The 19,719-nt window shown below is 43.3% G+C and overlaps 1 protein-coding gene across 8 annotated transcripts in view; it reads right to left on the bottom strand.

Annotated features, from left to right (window-relative positions):
* Positions 1–1,484: 1,484 nt before the first annotated feature.
* dab1a (DAB adaptor protein 1a) overlaps positions 1,485–19,719 on the bottom strand; it is a 232,936-nt gene continuing 214,701 nt past the window's right edge. For 3 of the 8 annotated variants that reach the window (XM_082523995.1, XM_082523993.1, XM_082523994.1), the window contains 12 exons: positions 19,115–19,234; positions 18,619–18,657; positions 18,110–18,172; positions 16,681–16,734; positions 12,254–12,400; positions 10,474–10,536; positions 10,259–10,355; positions 8,997–9,403; positions 8,181–8,376; positions 7,930–8,078; positions 6,432–6,528; positions 1,485–3,468 (listed from right to left, as the gene is read on the bottom strand). In XM_082523995.1, the coding sequence (XP_082380121.1) occupies positions 6,448–6,528; positions 7,930–8,078; positions 8,181–8,376; positions 8,997–9,403; positions 10,259–10,355; positions 10,474–10,536; positions 12,254–12,400; positions 16,681–16,734; positions 18,110–18,172; positions 18,619–18,657; positions 19,115–19,234 (1,416 nt within the window). In that variant the 3' untranslated portion in view covers positions 1,485–3,468; positions 6,432–6,447. The remainder of the gene's footprint in view (positions 3,469–6,431; positions 6,529–7,929; positions 8,079–8,180; positions 8,377–8,996; positions 9,404–10,258; positions 10,356–10,473; positions 10,537–12,253; positions 12,401–16,680; positions 16,735–18,109; positions 18,173–18,618; positions 18,658–19,114; positions 19,235–19,719) is intronic. The other 5 variants (XM_082523996.1, XM_082523999.1, XM_082523998.1 and 2 more) reach the window with 5 other exon arrangements.

Below are 19,719 nucleotides of genomic sequence, written 5' to 3'. Positions count from 1 at the left end.
AAACTTCAGGTCATCTTGATCATGTCTACGTGTCTAAAAGGAGTCAGCTTATACAATGTCCCTGATTAGCTCTGTGTGTTAACTATTAGTTGAACAGGTTTAATTAAAGAAGTGGTCAATGAGTGTAGATTTCAAGCTGTTTGGTGTACATAGCATGTCTTTGCTCAGTCTAGTGGATAAATAATATTCTTCATTCTATAAATAACAGAATGAAGTCTTTATTTTGCGGCCTTGTCCTTTGAAATGTATTGTAACTGGTGCATGTTTAAGGTGATCGTATTTGCATATTTAAATAAAACATTCCAGAAAATTTGCATTACAGAAGAATTAAATGATTGTAGGTAATCTTGTAAACTAAAAACAATTTTTGTTTTTGCAATTTTACATTGGATACCTTTTAACGCCATTTCTTTCTTTTTTTTCAGGGAAAGATCTAAGTTTTACTCCCATCTGTATGTGGAAGGTTTTTACCGCATCCTTCATTCAAAAAACTTTGAGTATGTGATTCATGGTGCATTCTATTCCTAGAAGCATGTTGAAAATCTTATCTTATCTGTTGACAAAATTTTCTCAAGTAAAAAAAATGAGCTACTCAAAATCAGATCTGTAAAAACATTTCACATAGCTGATACATTTGATAGTTAAAGATAAGGCTCATCATGTATAATAAAACGGTTGTCTTGATAGCGTTCGGTTTTTTGTTTATTATTAACCTGTAGCATCTGCCTTTAAACATGTCTGCAACTTTTTGGTTTCTATGGAGAAGACTATAGCTGTGGTGCTCTCTTGAAAAATACATAAAGATGGTCAAACTGCTGCTCATCTTTCCAGCACAGCCTGCTGCTCATCTTGGACAATTTGCAGATGTCAGTTTTGACAGCTTTCACAGCTGAAATGTTCTCAAATAAGCTGCACACAGTAGGGTTTATAGATTATGGAGTACCCAGGACACTGTTTGAGGGAAGACAAAAGCTGTCAGATATAATTTTTTAATGTTTAAGGAATAACAAGGCAATTCCATTCACCTGCACAGGTGTCAGAAATCCTACAGATAAGCATCTCAAATACCTAACTAATCCCACAACCAAATAGCACAGTGACAGCATTTTGTGTGTAAAATGGTTCATTTAAAATGTGTAAAGTTCTAGTTCAATTGAATTTACAGAACAGTGCATTAAAGGTGTACTCGTGTCTGAACCCTTTCTGTGGGTAGAAAGTGAGAAACAGAACAAGAGTAGGAAGGTTAGAGTTCTTGTTTTGCGGTTGCTTGCTAATAAAGCTTATGACAGCTTGCAATAGAGTGTAGCAGAATGTGACAGGTCATTAAAGCAGTGTTAAATTATTGCAAAATGCTGTGGCACTTGATGGTGGAGGTGGTGTGTGTGTGGGGGGGGGTCACCTCTGCTAGGCACACACCATTAGGCTCACTCTTTCTTGCTCGCACACAAAAGCAGAGGCATAAACACACGTATTAGTCATTTGGGATGTGTTTATTTGTAACAGTAATACATGGTGGAATACGTAAATCAAGATAGAACCAAAAAAATCATCTAAAAACCCACTGTAGAATGTCATATTCATAAAGATAAAAATAATGTGTCAATTTACATTAAGAAACTGTTAGCTGAGGTAAAGTTAAAATAGGTCTAGAAATGTTATGTACTCAAACAGCAACGTTTCCCTTTTTATTCAACGTCTTTGCTCATCATCTAGTTCTCAAAGTTTTAAAGTTAATCAGCTTCATAGTCCAAAAGAGTTCTCGAATGATATGGGGACTCTGGCCATAAAATAGGGAGTCATTGGCATCACAGTTGATGTAGTTGTAGCAGAGGATGCTGCAGTCCACACTCAGACAGCAGCAGTTTGGCACCTGACCAACAGACAGACAGATGGGCAGAGCATCGCTGTTATCTTTGAGACTAGTCTGGGAGAATGTGATGGAGGAGAGAAGCAGTCTGGGCTACAGTGAGTGAGTGAGACCCTGACTGTTGCCTGCAACATAAAAATGATAGTCTTGTGATACAAAAGCTCAGGACCGCGATATAGTGTTTTTGGGTGGGAACTCAAGAAGACACAGCAGGGCACGGTGCAGGCTTTAGGGCTGGAACCAGAGTAATTAATGGTTCACAACATCTATGCACAAAAGAGGGGGGGTGAGGCGAATGAAACAGACAACAGGAAAAAGAAAACATATGTTGGTATTGCTTGGGTTAACGTCAAGAGTTGCATAACTGAAGCCTTCCTATTTTATGGCACAGAAGTCCAGTGGACAAAATGGTTGTTATCATTATTTACAAAATGAGTTTGGCAAACCAACGATCAGATGCCTTAAAGCCATGTTGACTCTATATCTCCTATAGAGCTGACCCCAGCGGCTTGATTGACTTATAAAATAAAAATTCAAATTTTTCAATTTCTTCTTCTTTTTTAATCAGTATTGTACAAAAGCTATAGAGAATGAACAGTTCAATCACAGAATCTGTTTAACTTGCAGCACTTCCCTCTCAGTGTCTTTTCTTCAGCATGTCTGGTCCTCTGGCCTCTGTATGAGTCTGTCTGCGAGGAGAGACGTTTGGCAAATTACTGTGTGTATGCATGTCAGAGAAGGTGGACTGTGTGTATGTGTTTGCATGTGTGAGAGTATGTAAGCTGATTCCTGTGTGCAAGATGTATGTCGTTGGTGTGTGAGTAGCTCCCAGAGAGTCTGTTTCTGCATAGTGATCCAGCAGACACTCACAAGAATGGGGTTAAACTCCCCGAACCAGCCAAGCAATCAGAAGCAGTGATCCCAGTAACGGGCCATCCCTGATAGGCCCATTAATAGTCTAGCTCCTCCTATGGGATCTCCTCACTACAGATGCAGATTCTGTCCATTAAAACAAAAGGTGATCGTTCTAATCCCGATGAGCGTGCGTGTGTGAGGGAGTGTCAGAGACGGGGAGGCACTGCATGATTCAGTCCCTTCTTGGCAGCACAGTCTCTGGCCAGACACAGGAGGCAGAGGAAAGAGAGCAAAGGAGGAGGAAGGGAACGGGGGGGCAGAGAGGGGAGGAGCAGGTTCTATCTGTAAGGCTGAGTGTGAGTCGCCACAGGGAGAAGGGAGGAGAGGAGAAGACTGCGCAGTGGAGGGAGAACTGGATCCGTCTCAGTGATTGATATCCCTTCCTGCCTGGAGTGAATGACCAAGAGGGCTCTCCCCTCTCAGGAGGAGGAAAGACTGCAGACAGGAGGAGGAGGAGGAGGACTGTGGGAGTGTGGAAGCTCCTCCTGGGAGGTTGTTAGCTGAAGGAGAAGAAGAAGGGCTTGGCCAGGCGGGGATGTGCCAGACATGCACGCACACACGCACTCACACAAACAGAGGTTAAGGGTTCTCCTCCTGTTCTCTCAGTGCTGGTCAGGTCTGTCTTCCTGTGTGTCTCTTTATTTCTTCCCTTTGTTAATCTGGGCATAGAGAGGGTCCTTCCTCTTCTGTCAATGAAAGAAAAAAAAAATTACCACATTTTTACTTTCCTTTGTTTTTTTCAAAGGCTTGCTATATCTGTAATGTCAGTGTCTGGCCTCTGTGTTTCATCTGAGTGTTACATAATAAAAAGGGAGTGCCCGGATTTATGATTCATTCTCTCAACTGACTGAACTGCAAGTATCAGCAACCTGCAAGCCCTGACAAGTTAGCTCTAGTTTTGCAGTGGTTTGCAAGTTCCTATAACTGACATCACCACCAGGTGGCAGTAGCACACTGCATTGAAGGAGACCTTCGGTCACTTTTCCTCTTACCTCTTAGGCCGTTCATAGGTCCATCACTCTCAAAGCCATTTGTGTGCGCGTGCCTGCCTGTGTTGTTATCACAGTGTCCATGTAAATGCATATTTTCTCCCACCTCAAACTCCCTCCAGGACCAGCAAGAATCAGAGGTAGTGCCTTGAAAAACCAGTTATGAGTCATCATGTCTGCATTTCTCTCCAGCTGAGCTGGAAGACAACAGTGGATGATGGAACACCCTGCTGCAGTCACTCACAATGGGGTCGTTATTATTGTACACATAATTATAGCCAGCCACTCAATCTGCCATGTAGACAACTTGATTGGAGGCTACTGACTTTCCTATTATATTCTGGGAGACTTCTCCAGAGCAGAAAACTCATTTAGAGTTTGGGGCTGCCCACAGCTCCCCTATTAGAAGAAGGTTTAGTTGAGCAAACTGCTCGTAGTTAGGTGTGTCTCTGTCACAGTATGACTCAACGTTGGGCTGTTCTGTTTTGGAGGCTCAGCTAGATAAAAAGAAGTCATTAAAATATGTTAAACTGGGTTCTGGAAAACCATTATGTTTTTCTTTTTTTTGAATATGCTGTTTGACATTTTATAGATAAGCAACGAATGATTGAACCTCTCACTTCTACTTGTGCTTAAACTTACATAATGCACAATCTGCAACAGCTTTCATCTAAAAAAAAGAATACTTGGGTTGATGCTGGGAGGGCTGCTTTAGTTAAGGCTTTGGTCTTTGGCATACAAAGCTGTAACTGCAGGGCTGGCCAAGGCCAGACAGTCAGCAGAAAGTAGCTGCCAGCAGCCCCGAGAAAGGTGACAAAGAGGCTGAGACAAGCAGTGACAGCAAGCACACACTGCTCAGCCAATGCACCAGAGCCACAGCCCAGCGGTGTCACCCTGCATCATCTAACAGGCACTGCCATCTGAGGCGGCTTCAGCTCCTTCATCCCCAGCCGAGAGAGCGAGTACAAGTCCTCGGTGGAGGTATGAGGGATTTGCTGGCGTGGCAGCAGCCTCAAGGCCAGAATATCCGGCCTGGCTGGTACATGTGTGGACATATATGTGCATGCGTGTGGTAGGCCCTCGGCAGGGGGAGCAATGTGAGATTGGTCAGTGAACCGTGGAAGCAGGCCATTTCATGGCTGAGACTCGGGAGCGTTCACTGGACATGATGAAATCACCCCAGAAAAAACACTTACACTCCCACTAGCCTGAACACATGTCTGTCGGAGACACGCAGTGGGAGGGGGAGGACAGGACAGGCGGTCATGGCCAGCAGCAACACACTCACACAAGCACACGCATATTTTTGGCTCCAATATGAGCACAGGTGGTGACAGTATCGATCACAGGTGTGCTTGTCCAGGGAATAGCCGGGACTACTGCACAGGTGTGTGTGTTTGGGAAGATGTCTAAAGCCGATGTGATCGAGCAAGTAAACACCATATGGGAACAGCGTAATTGGACCAGGACCAAAGCAGTCCACCTACTACAGAGGACAGACTAGAAGCTTCTGGCCATAGCTGCTAGATCATAACCAGATTTCCTGCTCAGTATTCTAAAATTCGTTCTCGTACTTAAGTGCCACATCCACCTGCTGCCATGCAGCTTTCATAGCGTCTGAATGAGGAGCAAGGCCAACAGGGGAGGGAAGCTGCTTTGCCCCCCTCCTCCTCTCCCGGAGTGGGGAAGGACTTGAAGGCTCCTTGGGTTTTAATTAATGCCAATTATATCGGGGCAGTCATTAATCTTGGCGCTCCAGTATTAGCTGATGAAAACAAAACCATCACATTTTTTTCTGGTGTGAGTGCCAGCAGCTATCATTAAGGAGCCACAGTCGGGAATTGTGTGGGAGAGGACACCGGGTAGGGAGGCAGGGATCAAAATGGCTCTTTTTCTTGGAGTGTGTGTGTGTGTTTGTGTGTCATTGAATAGGCAAACCGCATATTGACATGCTTCTCATAGAACGTTCAAGCTTATGAAAGTTGTGAATTTCACTGTAGAACAAAGTGCAAAAAGTGTGAAAACATGCCCGTCATCAGTGACTGCCTGTCTATATCGCTCAACGGTTAACATTGGTGCCTGGTGCTTAAGTGACATTGCACACTGTATATAATGCATAAAATGTGAGCATACATCCTGATCAAATTAAGCCAAACAACTGAGATCAGCATATTGCACACAAATCCCAAAAGACATCCTGCTCACTGAAGTGCACAGTTTCTGATTGGCTGTCACACGCTATTGAATTTCCAAGTGAGACGTGTGCTATTTAGAGAACTGAGCGTGATTTAGGTGCACATCAGAATGACAGAACACAATGAGAGCACTATGGCCAAAGTGATGTTGCGTGATGAACTTGTCACACACTGTTTCCAATAAGTCACACATGCACAACACCTTCATCATCAACAGATACTTACAAAACAAAAAATTCCCACACATGATAAAGCATTAAAACCAAACCACACGTGTGCCATCCTTTGAACTTGTGTTAACGAGGCAATGAAAACAGGTAAAACAGTGAAAATGTAACCACTGATGCAAAAAAACAGAAAGATGCAACACACTTATGTAAGGGAGGTGCAACAGTAAATGAGAAGAAGAGATACATGCAGAGAGTTGAAGGAGTTAAGAGGGGAAGGAGAGGTATTGATACCTACCTTGCCCTGCTGCTATCTAGCTCCCAGCCTCTGGACTGGCCTGATCTGGGCTGGGCTCTGCTGTCTCGCTGGGGCAGGGCGACCCAGAACCACATGCCTAAAGAGTGGAAGACGGAAAGGAAGGAAGAGGAAAGGGTGGAAAGGAAGGTCCATGGAAGAGTATAAGAAGGAAATAAAGGGAAAACAGACAGAGAAGAATAAATCTGAAGGACAGAACGCTTGATTGATAAACTACAAGAACAGAGCAAACAGGAAGCAAAGAGTAAAGCTGTTAATGCTCTGAAGGAGGAACACAGACACTTAGAGTAGAAAACCACAGCCCATCGCAGCTTTTCCTTTTATAGAAACTTCTTTGCAAATACACACAAACAGTAAACATGCACTCATTTACAGTGGTGTGTTATGAAAACCTTTGTGGAGTTACTTCTATTGATCCACTGCTTTTTTTCCTAAAACACTTCTGCTTTTTGCACCTCAACCCACAAAAGGGTGGGAGGTTGTTTTTCTGCGTTTGCTCCATCTTTCCAGTCCTCTCGCTTTTTTTTTTTTTTTTTTGTAACCTTTTCGCCGCACTCACTCAGTGTCGCCACCAATGCACATGTCTTTGGGTTGGTCAAAGCTTCTGTGTCTTATTCAGGGCTGGTGACATTTTCAGCAGTGTGAAAGTCCTCTATTTTTTCAATAATAGCTGGATTGGAGGCATAAAACTAATGTTTCACGCCTGGGGAGTGAAGGACGAGAGGGAGGAGAGAAGCAAGCTTGAAAGAAACAAAAAAAAGAGTAATTGGAAGACAGGAAGAAAATGGCAGGGAAAGAACTAGAAAAGTCTTGCTTCTTAGAAGGTCACAGATTCTACAAGGACTTTGGTCAAAGGCACTCCCTAAGAATCTGACGTTCTATCCTTCTTTCCCCCATTTTCTTTCGTTTTATCTTTCTATTTTCTCTCCATCTTCTCACTCCTCCTTAATTTCACCCATTTTTCTGCCCCAGATTAAGGTGCTACAGGTAAAATAAATATTAATTGCCCCTGGAAGAAGAATTGGGGCACTACGCTTCCTATATCTCACCACAGATGAGTCTGTCCACATAGAAGTAATGATGTATGGATGCTACCTTGCTGGTATTAATAACAGCTTAATGATGTCTCTGACAATTTCACCAGCTAATTTAACGCTGTGTTGACCATGCACACACTCAACCCAATACTCATGCATGCTACTGCTCATTTTTCCACAGTAACCCACACTGGACGTGCACATTTTCATATGCATTGACACAAACACCAACACACACTCTCACACTAAAGGACACAACAGCGTCGGCCCCCTAATCAGCGAGAGTGATTACCTGGCCCGCCAACACGGCTACAAAGGCTATTTATCAGCAGATCTCAACAAGCTGTGCAGGTTATAGCAGCATAAGAAGTGACTTATTAAAAAGGCGCACACACTTGGCTTACTCCAAAAATTTCTCACACACCAAACCACACCACACTTACAGCATCTTCCTCTCCACTGCGACTGGGACTGCCCTCTGCCTCGCCAAACGAGTCGTCGGTGGGGGGGTCTGTGGCGTCGGTGGGGGGGTCACTGACGTGAGAGGCTGAGGATTTTGAGGGAGAGCTCTGCCTGGGAGCTGGGGTGGGTGCTGCAGAGGAGGACAGAACAATTAAGGCGTAACTACACGCTGGATGGTGATAAGAGAAAAAGCGTGTTACACAGCACAGACAGACACGGAGAGAGCGCTCACGGGAGTTGGTGGATGGTGTTGTGGAGGTGACTGGTGTCAGATTCATCTGAGAAATGTCAAAGTCATCACAGTCATCTGTGTCCTGGGCAGTGCCCACACGGCTGAAGTAAGTGCTGAACGCCTCTGAGGTTCCTGTTAAACTGGGCTGATCAGCCTTCTTCGAAGGCATGGCCGGAGGCTTCGCCAGCTGAAAATCCTAAAGGAAGACAGAGACTGGTCAGCAAGGTTAACATTGAAAGTGTGGACAATCAATTAGTGACCTTTGTTTCAGGTTACTGTACAAATCACTGCCTGTTTTGCAGCCTTTTTATTGATGAAAACACCACCAGATTGGGGAAATATGTTCTCTCATAGATGAGATTTTACAAGTGAAAAATTCTGATATGAATATGTATGTATTTACACTACAGATTAGTTGAATCCGAAAAAATGTGCATTTTTGATGTGTTTATATGTGGCCTAACTATGTGAACCAAAATGTATTTCCAAAAATGTAATTTTTTGGAAGCCTTTAAAGGGTTAAATGAGGCTAATTTGCTCAACATAGCTAAAATGATCAAATACAACCCAAATATGTATGACTGTCCATTTGTATGTCCCACTTTTATGACTCTTTGCACCCTAAGGCTTGTTTCAGACTTACCCAAGCAATTAAAAACTGGTCCCAGACATAGTGCAACTCTAAAAAAATACTTAAATTAGAAAATTAACTGTGATAAATTATTCAAGGAGCAAAAACTAATATTTAGTTTTTATTTTGAATGGGACTATGAAGACTATTTGTAAAAATCGTCTCTGTATTCATCAGTTCCCCACCTTGAACATCTCCTTTCCCATCTTCTTTCCTCTCTCCCCATGCTGTGGACTCGAAGATGCTGAAGGGGAAGGAGCTGAAGCGCTGGCTCCAGTGCTCGAATGGCTCTCGCCGGCTGGAGTCACAGTCGTGACGGGGGTGAGAGTCTGGAACATGGCGGCGGGCAGGGTGCCCACAGGCTGGGCTGGGAGGTAGGCTGTGGGGGGGAAGGCTCCTGCTGCCATGGCTGCCCACTGCTGCTGGGTGGCAGGGAAGATGTTGGCCTGGCCCCAGATGAGAGGCTGGCCACCTGGCAGCACCTGGGCTACCGGGCCTAGAGGAGATTGGACCCCGAAGGCCAGCGGAGTCTGGGCAGCAAAAGCCTGCTGGGACCAGTGGCCAGGAGGTACTGCTCCCATCGTCACATAACCTGGTTGTGAGTGGATTGAGATAAGTTATTTCATTTTTTTCTGCGCCATTTTAAAAGAGTAAGAAAAGAAGACAAAAGAGAAAGTGATTCGAATATCCACAGTGCATAGCCTGCTTTTCCACACACAAACCTGCACATGCATCACCAAAGAGTGCTGCCCTACTTTTGCCCGCGGCTAATGCAGTGTCTCTTAATGGTCATGGTGAACTATTATAATTACCTCCAGAATGAGGCAGAGTCATTATGAAAAGGTAGAACTCAACACACTCATTAAAATCACTCAGATTCATCAGTAAAAGCTGTTTCGTATTTCACACTCACTAGTCTCCTGGCTCTAGTCTCTGCTTGCTAACTACAGTGGAGAAAGTTGACATTTAACCTTGGCTGCTCTGACACATGCACAGAGAACTGAAAAGAGGAGGCAAGCAGAGGTGATGAGGGGAGTGAATAAAGAGATGCAAAACCTTTATACCAATTTCTAAATACACAGTAGCTCTGTGCACAAAGAAGTCTTCACTACAATCATCGCGGCATGTTTTATTACTTTCCCCCGTCTGACGCAGTTGGCTCAGCCACAAGTAAATCAGCAGCATCTGAGGCCGCGGGATAATAATGCTTTTCATATTCAACACACAACCAATGCCACCTTTTCTCCTCTTTCTCTCGTCTACGTTTCGCTTCTACTCCATCGCTCTATATTTATTTCAGCACAACCCCTTTTCTTCTCTTCTTCAGATGCCCCCTGCATCTGAATCTTCTTAGTCTCCAGTTTGCCTTCATGTCTCTCCTGCTGAGCTTGTTACCCACTGGCTTTTAGAAGCCTTGTATTTAAGCAGAACGTAAACAAGGTCTTACCTGAGGGCACAGACGCAGGATTGAAGGGAGCAAACAGTTCCGTGGGAGGCTGCAAGCCCTGTGAGGGGTCCAGGGTGTTGGCTGGAGAGGCGGGAGTCTGTGCAGGTTGTGGTTGGAGGTCAGGCGGACAACGAAAAGGAGACAACTCAGTGGAGATGCCGGTATTATTTCAAAAGATGTAAATCACAGACTGTGTATGTATAACGGCTACTCACAGATGGAGAGGTGATGTCAGGAGGCGTAGACATGTCTCCAAAAATTTCTAATTGGTTGATATTCTGAGAATTAGAGAAAGCGCATAATAGCAGTCAGGCACAATCGTGGGAATATTAGACTACATGCAATTTCTGAATCGCTCTACATTCCAGTGCAACGTGCATCATACACCGCATGCGACGCGACATTAGCTCGGTATGTTAGAGCTACCTACCTGAGGACTTTGGCAGCAACAGAAGAGGTAAAAGAGGGGTGTGGAGAGATGGGATAATGAGATGAAATGATTGATTATGATGGCATACCTACCAGGAGTTATCACAATCTTTGTCATCTGCTTCAGATAAAGATTCTTTCCATCAGTGGATCTAAAAGCAGACTACCACACCCTTTAATATCATTATTGTAGCAGCGTCGTCTTTTGGACAAGTCATTAATGTTTCCTTCTTGTGGAAGATATGTGGCATGTCCCAGAGGGAATAACTATCGGAGACAGCAGCCTTTGTATTCAATCCGGATTGGTTCTGTACCGCTCTGTTTCCTTTCACAGTTTCACATGATCCTTCACTTTAGTATCTGCCTCTTTTTTTGCACATTATTAATATCTTTAGGCTGGTGGCAAGTGAAGGATAGTCTATTTTTAGTTGATAAAGGAATTTAAGCCTTGAACACATGGTCAGAGATTAGCATAAATCATGGATGCAGATAAATTCTTTAGAGATAATGAATGTTCTTAGAATATCTTCCCTTTTGTTCACTCTCCTGGGTCACGCATAGACCACAAAGTTCTTTTTACACGTATCAGAAAATGGATCTGTGAGCATGGTGTTTTACATTATGAGTCTAGAAGGCTTTTTTTTTTTACTAAGAGGGATAGGAAGTTGTAATATATACTACGGCTGCAGCAGAGTTTAGCAAAGCAGACAAAATGGAATCAACAAGATAAGCCAGATATCCAAGATAGACAAAATAGTGCATTCACAGGCACTGATAAAAGGATTTCCACTCACAGAACACATTTTAAGAGTTTTTCTAACTTTACAATAAATTTCCTCTGGCATTCATCAATGAATCATTCGTCAATGACAGAGCCCGTGCTGATGTTCTTTAATGTGAAACCACATGCACGGGGAAAATGTACTGCAGAGAGTGTTCAAACAGCACAGGAAGTTGAATATTTATAGACCTTCTGTCCAGTTTCCATTCGCTCAATATTCTTTACGTGTGCGGCGGCGGGTTGGTGAGGTCAGGTTGCTGTGATTATCATAGTGTTATGAATGCTTTATTAATGTGCTCGGAGCCGCGATGACCGCTGCTGTCGGCTAACCCTGCTGACCCCCACACCAGTTCTCTGACAGACACTATGACCTTTACGTCTACTCCGCCCTTAAAGGACCTCCGCTCTGAGCTAAGTGAGAGTTTTTCTCTCTATTCCATTGGCTTGTCCTCTTTCACACATGGACACCACGGCGGCATGAATGCATGGGTGCACCCATGCGGCTCTTGACTTTACTCCTGCCTGAACCTGGTTACTATGGCAACAACAAGGTTGCATGTTTTATTCATAAATGACAGAGGTTAAGAGTTGGGGTCACTTATGAGTACAGAAGAACAGAGTTGGAGGTACAGACGAGGATGCGAACACCAAAGATCATCTGAGGACGTGATTAAAGAGTAGTTCACGGCAACTAACGCTCAGGACAGTATGTTCCCTGTTTAGAGCTTTGAACATTGCATTAGTTTGAACTACAAAGTGCATGTTAGTATACTGTAACAACTTACCTGAGTCACCATATCCAGGTCTAAGTCTATCATATGTGACTGCGACTGCTGCTGCTGTTCGGTTTGTTCTTGGTGAAGGGGTTGTTCATGAGAATGATGATGTTGATGATGGTGATGGTGGTGGTGGGGTTTTCTTTTATGTCCATTCTGCAATCACAACCCCAGAGTTAGATGGCAGGTGGGATGAAAATGTTCTCGCACACAAACATGTTAGTTATCTTTCATACACGCTGAGAGAAAGAGGAGGACAGAGGGAGGTGGAATGAGTCTCTTTAAAGAGAGGAACATGATGGATTGCAGGTGTTCTAGTGATGCACACACACACGCACGCACGAACGCGCACACACACACACACACGCAGTCACAGAACAGTGTTCTTCTTGTCTGACTTAGACCAAGTGAAGATTTAAAGAGGTTTAAAGATCATCCCTACCTTTTGTCTAAACTACAGCACTGAGCTGGGGTTTAAACCCTATTTGTGTTTCTGTAAAGCCTGCTCCCATGCGTCAGGAACCACAGTGTGAGACTGACAAGCAGGCAGACATAGAAAACAGAGCTGGTTTAACTAACATGCTTCATGTGAGAGCACAGTGAGGGAGTACATAATTGGAAAAAGCCCATTTGCCATTAAAAACCTATAGCCGGGGAAAATGTGAAAGGGTCATACCAACACACTACTCCCATGTATTTTGCACTCCAATCTGATTGCACAAAACAACTACATTTTGTAGGCTACAGCACAGTGATGGGCTTTGCGGTTCCTTTCACCAACACTGGCACTAAAAAATGACGTCAGATTGGTCTGGCAGAGCTATAGTATTCACTGAATGACAGCAATCGTGAATGTATTATTTTCGTTGCAGGAAAGCATGAGATATGGCCAGCAATAGTTGACAGTGAAAAGAACAATAACAGATTGCTCAATACTAACCATATTAATTTTTATTAAAAATCTAAATTTTAATCCATCTGATGTTTTTTGGATGGGTGGAGCATATTTTAAATCATGCAGGCTCTGCTGTGTTCATCACTTAAAGCTCCACTCTGCTGCTGCCTATTTCTCTCCATCTTTCTTCCTTCACTTTCCCAGTCTGACCACCCTCTCTCTCTTTTGCCCTGCCAATTATCCCTCTGCGCCCATTATACACTCTCGCCATCTCTTTGCCTGGCCCTTTATCTTTATCAGTACTGCCGCCACCTATCAATTAGCCGTCTCTAGGGAAACAGTAATTACCTGTGCACATGTGTTCTGCATACAATTAACGCATCCCCTTTAATTAACACCACCTTGCTGATCCCCTGCCGTGTGACTGATCACATTGGCACGCACCAAAAAAAAAACCCTGCTGACCTGCCACACGCAAAGCCACACACACACACAACGAAACTCATAACACAACCGGACACACAATGGATAACAATAACTAATTTTTAGAGCTCTTTTTCTCCCTTTCTGTCTCACAGGCCACCACACACACAAACACACACAATGTAATTTATAGAGCCCGACCAATATGTATGCCAGTATCAGTTGTTTGGTGATATATAAATAAAGAAGGCAGAGAAGAAACGCCCATCAACCGTGTTATGAGTGTTGCCATTGGATAGTTTTTCCATCATCTTCCCTGTTGGGAATACTTGTTCCAAATGCCACAAAATCAACAACAAGCTAAATATTTGTGATGATGTCACTGATCATGCTACTGAAGCCAATGCATGAGTGCCAATATCTGCAGTTCTGCAACTTTCAAATTCAGGTTGATACCAAAGTGAGTCAATCTCCTTAAAGTCCAGTGTTAAAATACCCAGTTTTAACACTGGAATAAACACATTCACAGCCTTCTACTTCGGGTTTCTATCACTCATTTCCCCCTTCATAATAACTGCAATTACCTAACAAAAAATATGCCTTTCTGTGTGCTTAACATACAAACAGCACAAAGTCTGCACTTCAGTTTTATTAATGGCAATCTTGTGTTTTACTAATAAGTCACCAAGTAATCACTTGTCCATCTTTTATAAGCAGTCTACAGTCATATTCTATTAAGGTAGTACAGTGTTTGAGTTGGCCATGATGTGTGGTGGAAATACACTGACCTCTGCATGTGAACTCTAAGGTGTTGAGGGCTGCTGTTGATTCAACAGACTCGCTCAGGTCCCAGAGGGTCAAGGGCTCAGTAGATTGGAATCGCTTTATGTGTGCGTGTGTGTGTTTTATTGATTTGCCATCATTTAAGACGGTGACAGATTAAACAAGAGAAGAGACTGCTTTAGACAGGAGGTCACATTTCAGCCGATGAGATCATTTCATCTAGGTGTACTGTGTACATCGATGTCATGTTGCACTGTTGTCTACTGTCAGTCCCTCTGAGAGGACGGTGAATTTCTATTGTCAATAAAATAAATATTGAATCCACTACAAATAACAAACCTGCTGCTGTGTCTGGTCACTCAGCTACCAACATTTCTGCCATAGACAGCAGAATAAGAAGATTACATCCTAATGTCTATGTTTACACATTATTTCAACTTTATTTTAGCAACACTGAAAACCAAGTTGTCACTTCATATAACCATAAAGTTTCCCTTAAATTCCTTTCACCATAATAACTCCATATTTACCAAACTGGATCTGTAGATCCACAGGTAGAGCTCTTTTTGTGATTCCACGTACCCATCTGAAAACTAATGAGAGCTGTAAACTCCAAACCTGTGGAACAGCTTACTTCTCTCAATTTGCACCCTTAACTCTGTGGTATCCTTTAAAAAAATCATATTCAGACAGGGTCATGTTTTTGTGTGTGTTACTTGATTCAGATGTGTTCATTTTGACTGTGTTTTTAACACCTTAATGTCTTAAAAGTGCTATATAAATAAACCTTACTTGGACATCAGGAGCGTGCATATATTTACAATATGATAAGATGGCTAGAGTTTGACTTCTGGTGTCACACTACTGACTGAAGAGCAACATGCTCGAAACATTTAATCCACAGAGAGATCAGCGCAGCAGCACTTTTTAACCCTTTGATGCCCGGATTTTATTTTTAATTTAAATGAAAGTATCTGCAAATTACCCTACAAGTTGTCTGCCACAAAGGAAATTAAAAAAAATTCTCTGGTCCATTTATATTTCTGTGATCTATGCTCACATTCCAACTGACTGGGAAGCACAAAAGACTTGAATCTGGTTTATTTAAGCCACAATGGACTGACTAGCCCAATTGGTTGCACAACAAGAGAGAAATATTGGATTTGTTCACGTTCAGACACCTGCCAACACAAAGGCAATCCAAATAACAGCATGTGTTGTGGGCTGGGTGAGGAGAGAACAGAAATACTATAGTGCCTGTAAGCTTCTTACTAAATCTGGGGATAATATACAGCCAGAAAACTGCGAGACTGATTTCAAGACTACCAAAATTCATAGAGTGAGATCGTCACTGCCAGTAGTGACGTTGAGGAGTCCAGTTTAGCAATCTATTACAGCAGTGGAATACACAAAGAGATTTCAGGCACTGGTGGTGAGCTCTACAAAATAATTAGAGCTAAATGGGAGTGTGTGTTCAAATAATATAAGCTCAAATACTCATAAACCAAAACACACACCAGCAGATCAACAGCTTGATTATTGTGAGTGTGAAGATTTTAGTAGATTAAATCAGGCCGCAATATAACTTCCATCTTTATGGGCAGATAAAGAGCAGCTGAGGTATAGCACAGCCTGACAGTGGTCAAGGTCATCTTTCATTATAACTACCGGCAGTGTGAACAGAGGCTTGCATGTACACACGCAAACAGGAATACAGATTTCCACTGCAAACATTCACTCAAAAGGCACAGACAGGGTGAAAAACTGCTCAACAAAGCTCAAGTATATTTTAAATATATGATGTCATGCACATTTACAGTCAGACGTAATAACATCATTTTTACGAAAATATAACAGTGACAAAATACGTGATCAGTGCAGTCTGGGATAACATCATGCAAGCTTCATGACTGGCCAAGCCACAGCCAAGCATGCTTCACTGAGAAAGCTGACATGACACAAACATCCAAACACACACATTATCCCAGTTAACCATAAGGAGCAGGCACCACGGGGCACGAGGAGAACGGCACCAGCCACCATAACTACAGCACAAGCAGTACAATAGCACAGCACACTGCATGAGGCACTGGATCCCAGCAAACCTCTCAGGGGAAAATTAGACATACTGATCACTGTGTGGGAGATATATTAAAAGGAAGTAGAATAAAATGCGAAATTAGAGCTTCCACATGACCGCATGATGGGAGAGCGCTGAAGCAGAAAGGCTTTCCACGTTGAGTAACACGTGGGACAGCTGAGAGGTTTGTCTGAGAGGGGGAGGCAGGCTGAGGGGGGTGGGAGGTCGGGCACGGGCATACACACGGTCACTCACTGGGTGTCGCTTTGGGACGTCATAGACCCCTTCCTTCTGCTGACTGGTGGGAACCTATACAATCGACCAATAGATTCAGAGAACAGCCAAGAGAGCCTGTTACCTCTGGAGTAATTAAGCAATAAAACTTTACACTTCATCACTGTTCCAGCACTGCGACAAACTGGATGCCAACACAAAACCCTGTAACCTGCCTCTCCTGGAATCATATCAATCACTAGTAAAGTGTTTGTGTGTGTGCAGGGATAATCAGAATTAAAATCTTTTGAGTGAGAACTCATTTACTAGGTTAATCAGAAGACTATCAGCCTGTGGCGATGGTCTCTCTCTCTCTCTAATAAAGAATGGATAAGGCAGCTTATCACATCCACAGACATGTAATAACTCACATTGTCACACACATGGAGACATGTAATATTTCTATGTCACACAGTCAGATAGATCTGAGTCTGTGTGTAATGAGAAGAAACAATGAGCAGCGATAGCAAAATGCTGATATGTATGAATCCTGAGATTCCTATGGTTTGATTTCTCCTACAGTGGCACAAGGCTTGAAACAAAGTTTTATTCTTCCCCAGCTGGATGTGCTCTAATCAGAGTGGTAAATGAAAAACAAAAAATAGCACAGAGGAAAAATGTGGATATCTATCTAGCACAGCCTGTCCCATTCTTTCTCCTCCTTTCAATGCCTTGTTTACTTCTTTCACATGTTTATTTCCAGAAGCTGCCATCTTTATTCATACATTAGTTCCTCTGTGGCTGGAGGCTGGCTGAGCCGCACGTTTTTTACGCATGATGTGTGTGTGGGGGTTTGTTTGTACGTGTATTTGTTTGCGTACGATTGTGCACACGCCAGCGCTCCCTCTATTTCAATCCATTTTATTTAAAGATCAAACGAGAGGCTGGTGATTAATCTTTCTTTCCCCCGCTTTCTTTCATCTTCTTGGGAAAAGAGGGAGGGGAGGCGAGAAAAAGAGGAGGGGTCTTCCTTCCACACACACAACAGGAATAACCTCCACATCCCCTCCACGCGCACCCAACCCTCCCCCTCTTTATCCCTCGGAGGTCTACCCACATCTCTGAGGAGTGCACCCAGAGAAAGCCTCATCTCCCAGGAGTAGCTAGCTTTAGCTATCAGGGCCCTCTGGAGAGTGTTGGCTGGTTGTTTGCCTCAGATTCTTAAAGTCTTTATTTCCTGTATCTACAATTGCTGTTTTCATGTGTAAAAACGGCAATTAATTCTATGAGCAGGCCACAGTATATTTATCCCATTAAAGAGTAATGCAGCTTGTACCGATTGGACAGTAAGTAGGTGATTAAATCTCTGTAGCTTAAACGCTTTTAGGAACTCCCTGTCAGCAGATTAACCACAGTAACTGTAGTTTAAAGCTACATAAGACACAAGCAAACAAGATGAGCTTGTGAGTACCTGATAAATGCTCTCTTCTGATTGGTCACGGATGGGCTCGTGTCCCGCCTCAAACACAATGTACTACAACATCAGCAGCACGGGAAAGAGAGGGGGGAAAAAGAAGCAGGAGGGAAATTGGAAGATAAAGAAACTGAGAGAAAACTGCAGAGGTGATTAGTCAAACAGCATTGTCAATAGGTTCTCATTAAAAAGCAGTTGAAGAAGAGATCCCAGTGACACACGGAGGAGGCTTTAAGCAGTAATAAATACCCAGAGCAACTGAGAAAACAAACACATCTCTCAGCTAATCATGCACCCACAGCTACAGACTCACGAACACACAGATATGAGTGCTTCCTACTGGCTCTTTGTATACATCGGCAAACCCCTAAACAGCGTGTGTTGTGCTTATTACGAAGATCTACCCAAACAGGAGCTGTCTCCCCACAGTGCACACAAAGAGGAGCAAGCTGACTGGCTAGAAATGCAGCAGGTGACAGCAGCAATGGGATTGGTCAAGAAGTTACCTGGTAGACAGGGTCCTCCAGATCCTCCTCCAGTATTGTCTGCGGATGAGCGGCGGCAGCAGGAAAGAGAGGGAGAGATCAAACGGGGAGGAGAGAGGAGCAGGGGTGAGAAGACAGAAGAGAGGGAAGAGGCGGAGAGTTAAGCCGGTGAAGTAGAGAGAGTAGGCGGAAAGCACAGCGAGACATAGCGGCTTCCCAGCATTCAGATAATCATTTGGCAATCATCAGAGAACGAGCGAGACAGAGAGATAAAGAGAAAATTAAACAGGAGACGCACAGAAGACAGAACAGAGGAAGGTGAATAAGCACAATGGGCAGATGGTACCACTGATGAAACCTGAAAGTGGGTGCTCCGTATGTTACTCTTTGATGTTTTTTTAAGTCTTACCTGACTCATCTGTCAAGAGTCTCTCACATGAACCTCATCATACTTATGGCAGATGATTAAGGAAATTGTTTAAAAGAAAAAAAAATACCAGAGAGTTGAGAAGAGTACCTGGTACACCGCCTGCTCACACTGCTTGTCTTTTTGGGCCTTCTTCTCCTTCTCCTCTCTCTGCTTTATGTCATAGATAAGCTGGAACAAGTCCCGCAGGTCCAGAATCACAGGTTCAGCCTAGGACGAGGACACATTATCCAACCATTAACACAGGCACACACATTAACAGGAGCACAACACCGATCAGAACTCAAGAACTGCATGTTCATTCTCGTTATGTGATGATTAATTTCCCTGCCCAACTTCACGACAGGAGTTTAAGGCCATGATCAGACTGACATGAACAGTGCGGAAAAAGATACCACCTCATTCACTTTAATGATGCAGAGGCCTCAGGCCAAAACATTTAATCTGTCCCATCTCACTGTCACTTTATCACACACCCTGCTTTAAATTCTAACAAGTGCACATTTCTCTTCAACTTTTTTAGTAAATTCTGACTTTTAAGACAAGTAAAGGTGATTCTGATCATTACCCTTGCAAGTTTTTCAGATTTGCATTTGCAATTTGACAAACATGCACAGAGAAGAGGCCTCTTCTGTGTCTCTACTGAGCTTTCTTTTTGAGTTATGAAGCTTTCCGTGAAGATGTGAGTGAGTTTG

The sequence above is a fragment of the Aulonocara stuartgranti genome, assembly GCF_965226115.1.
Source record: "Aulonocara stuartgranti genome assembly, chromosome: 23".
NCBI classification, from domain to species: Eukaryota; Metazoa; Chordata; class Actinopteri; order Cichliformes; family Cichlidae; genus Aulonocara; species Aulonocara stuartgranti.
Note: the sequence above shows the minus strand (reverse complement) of the source record. Positions and strands in the feature narration are given on the sequence as shown.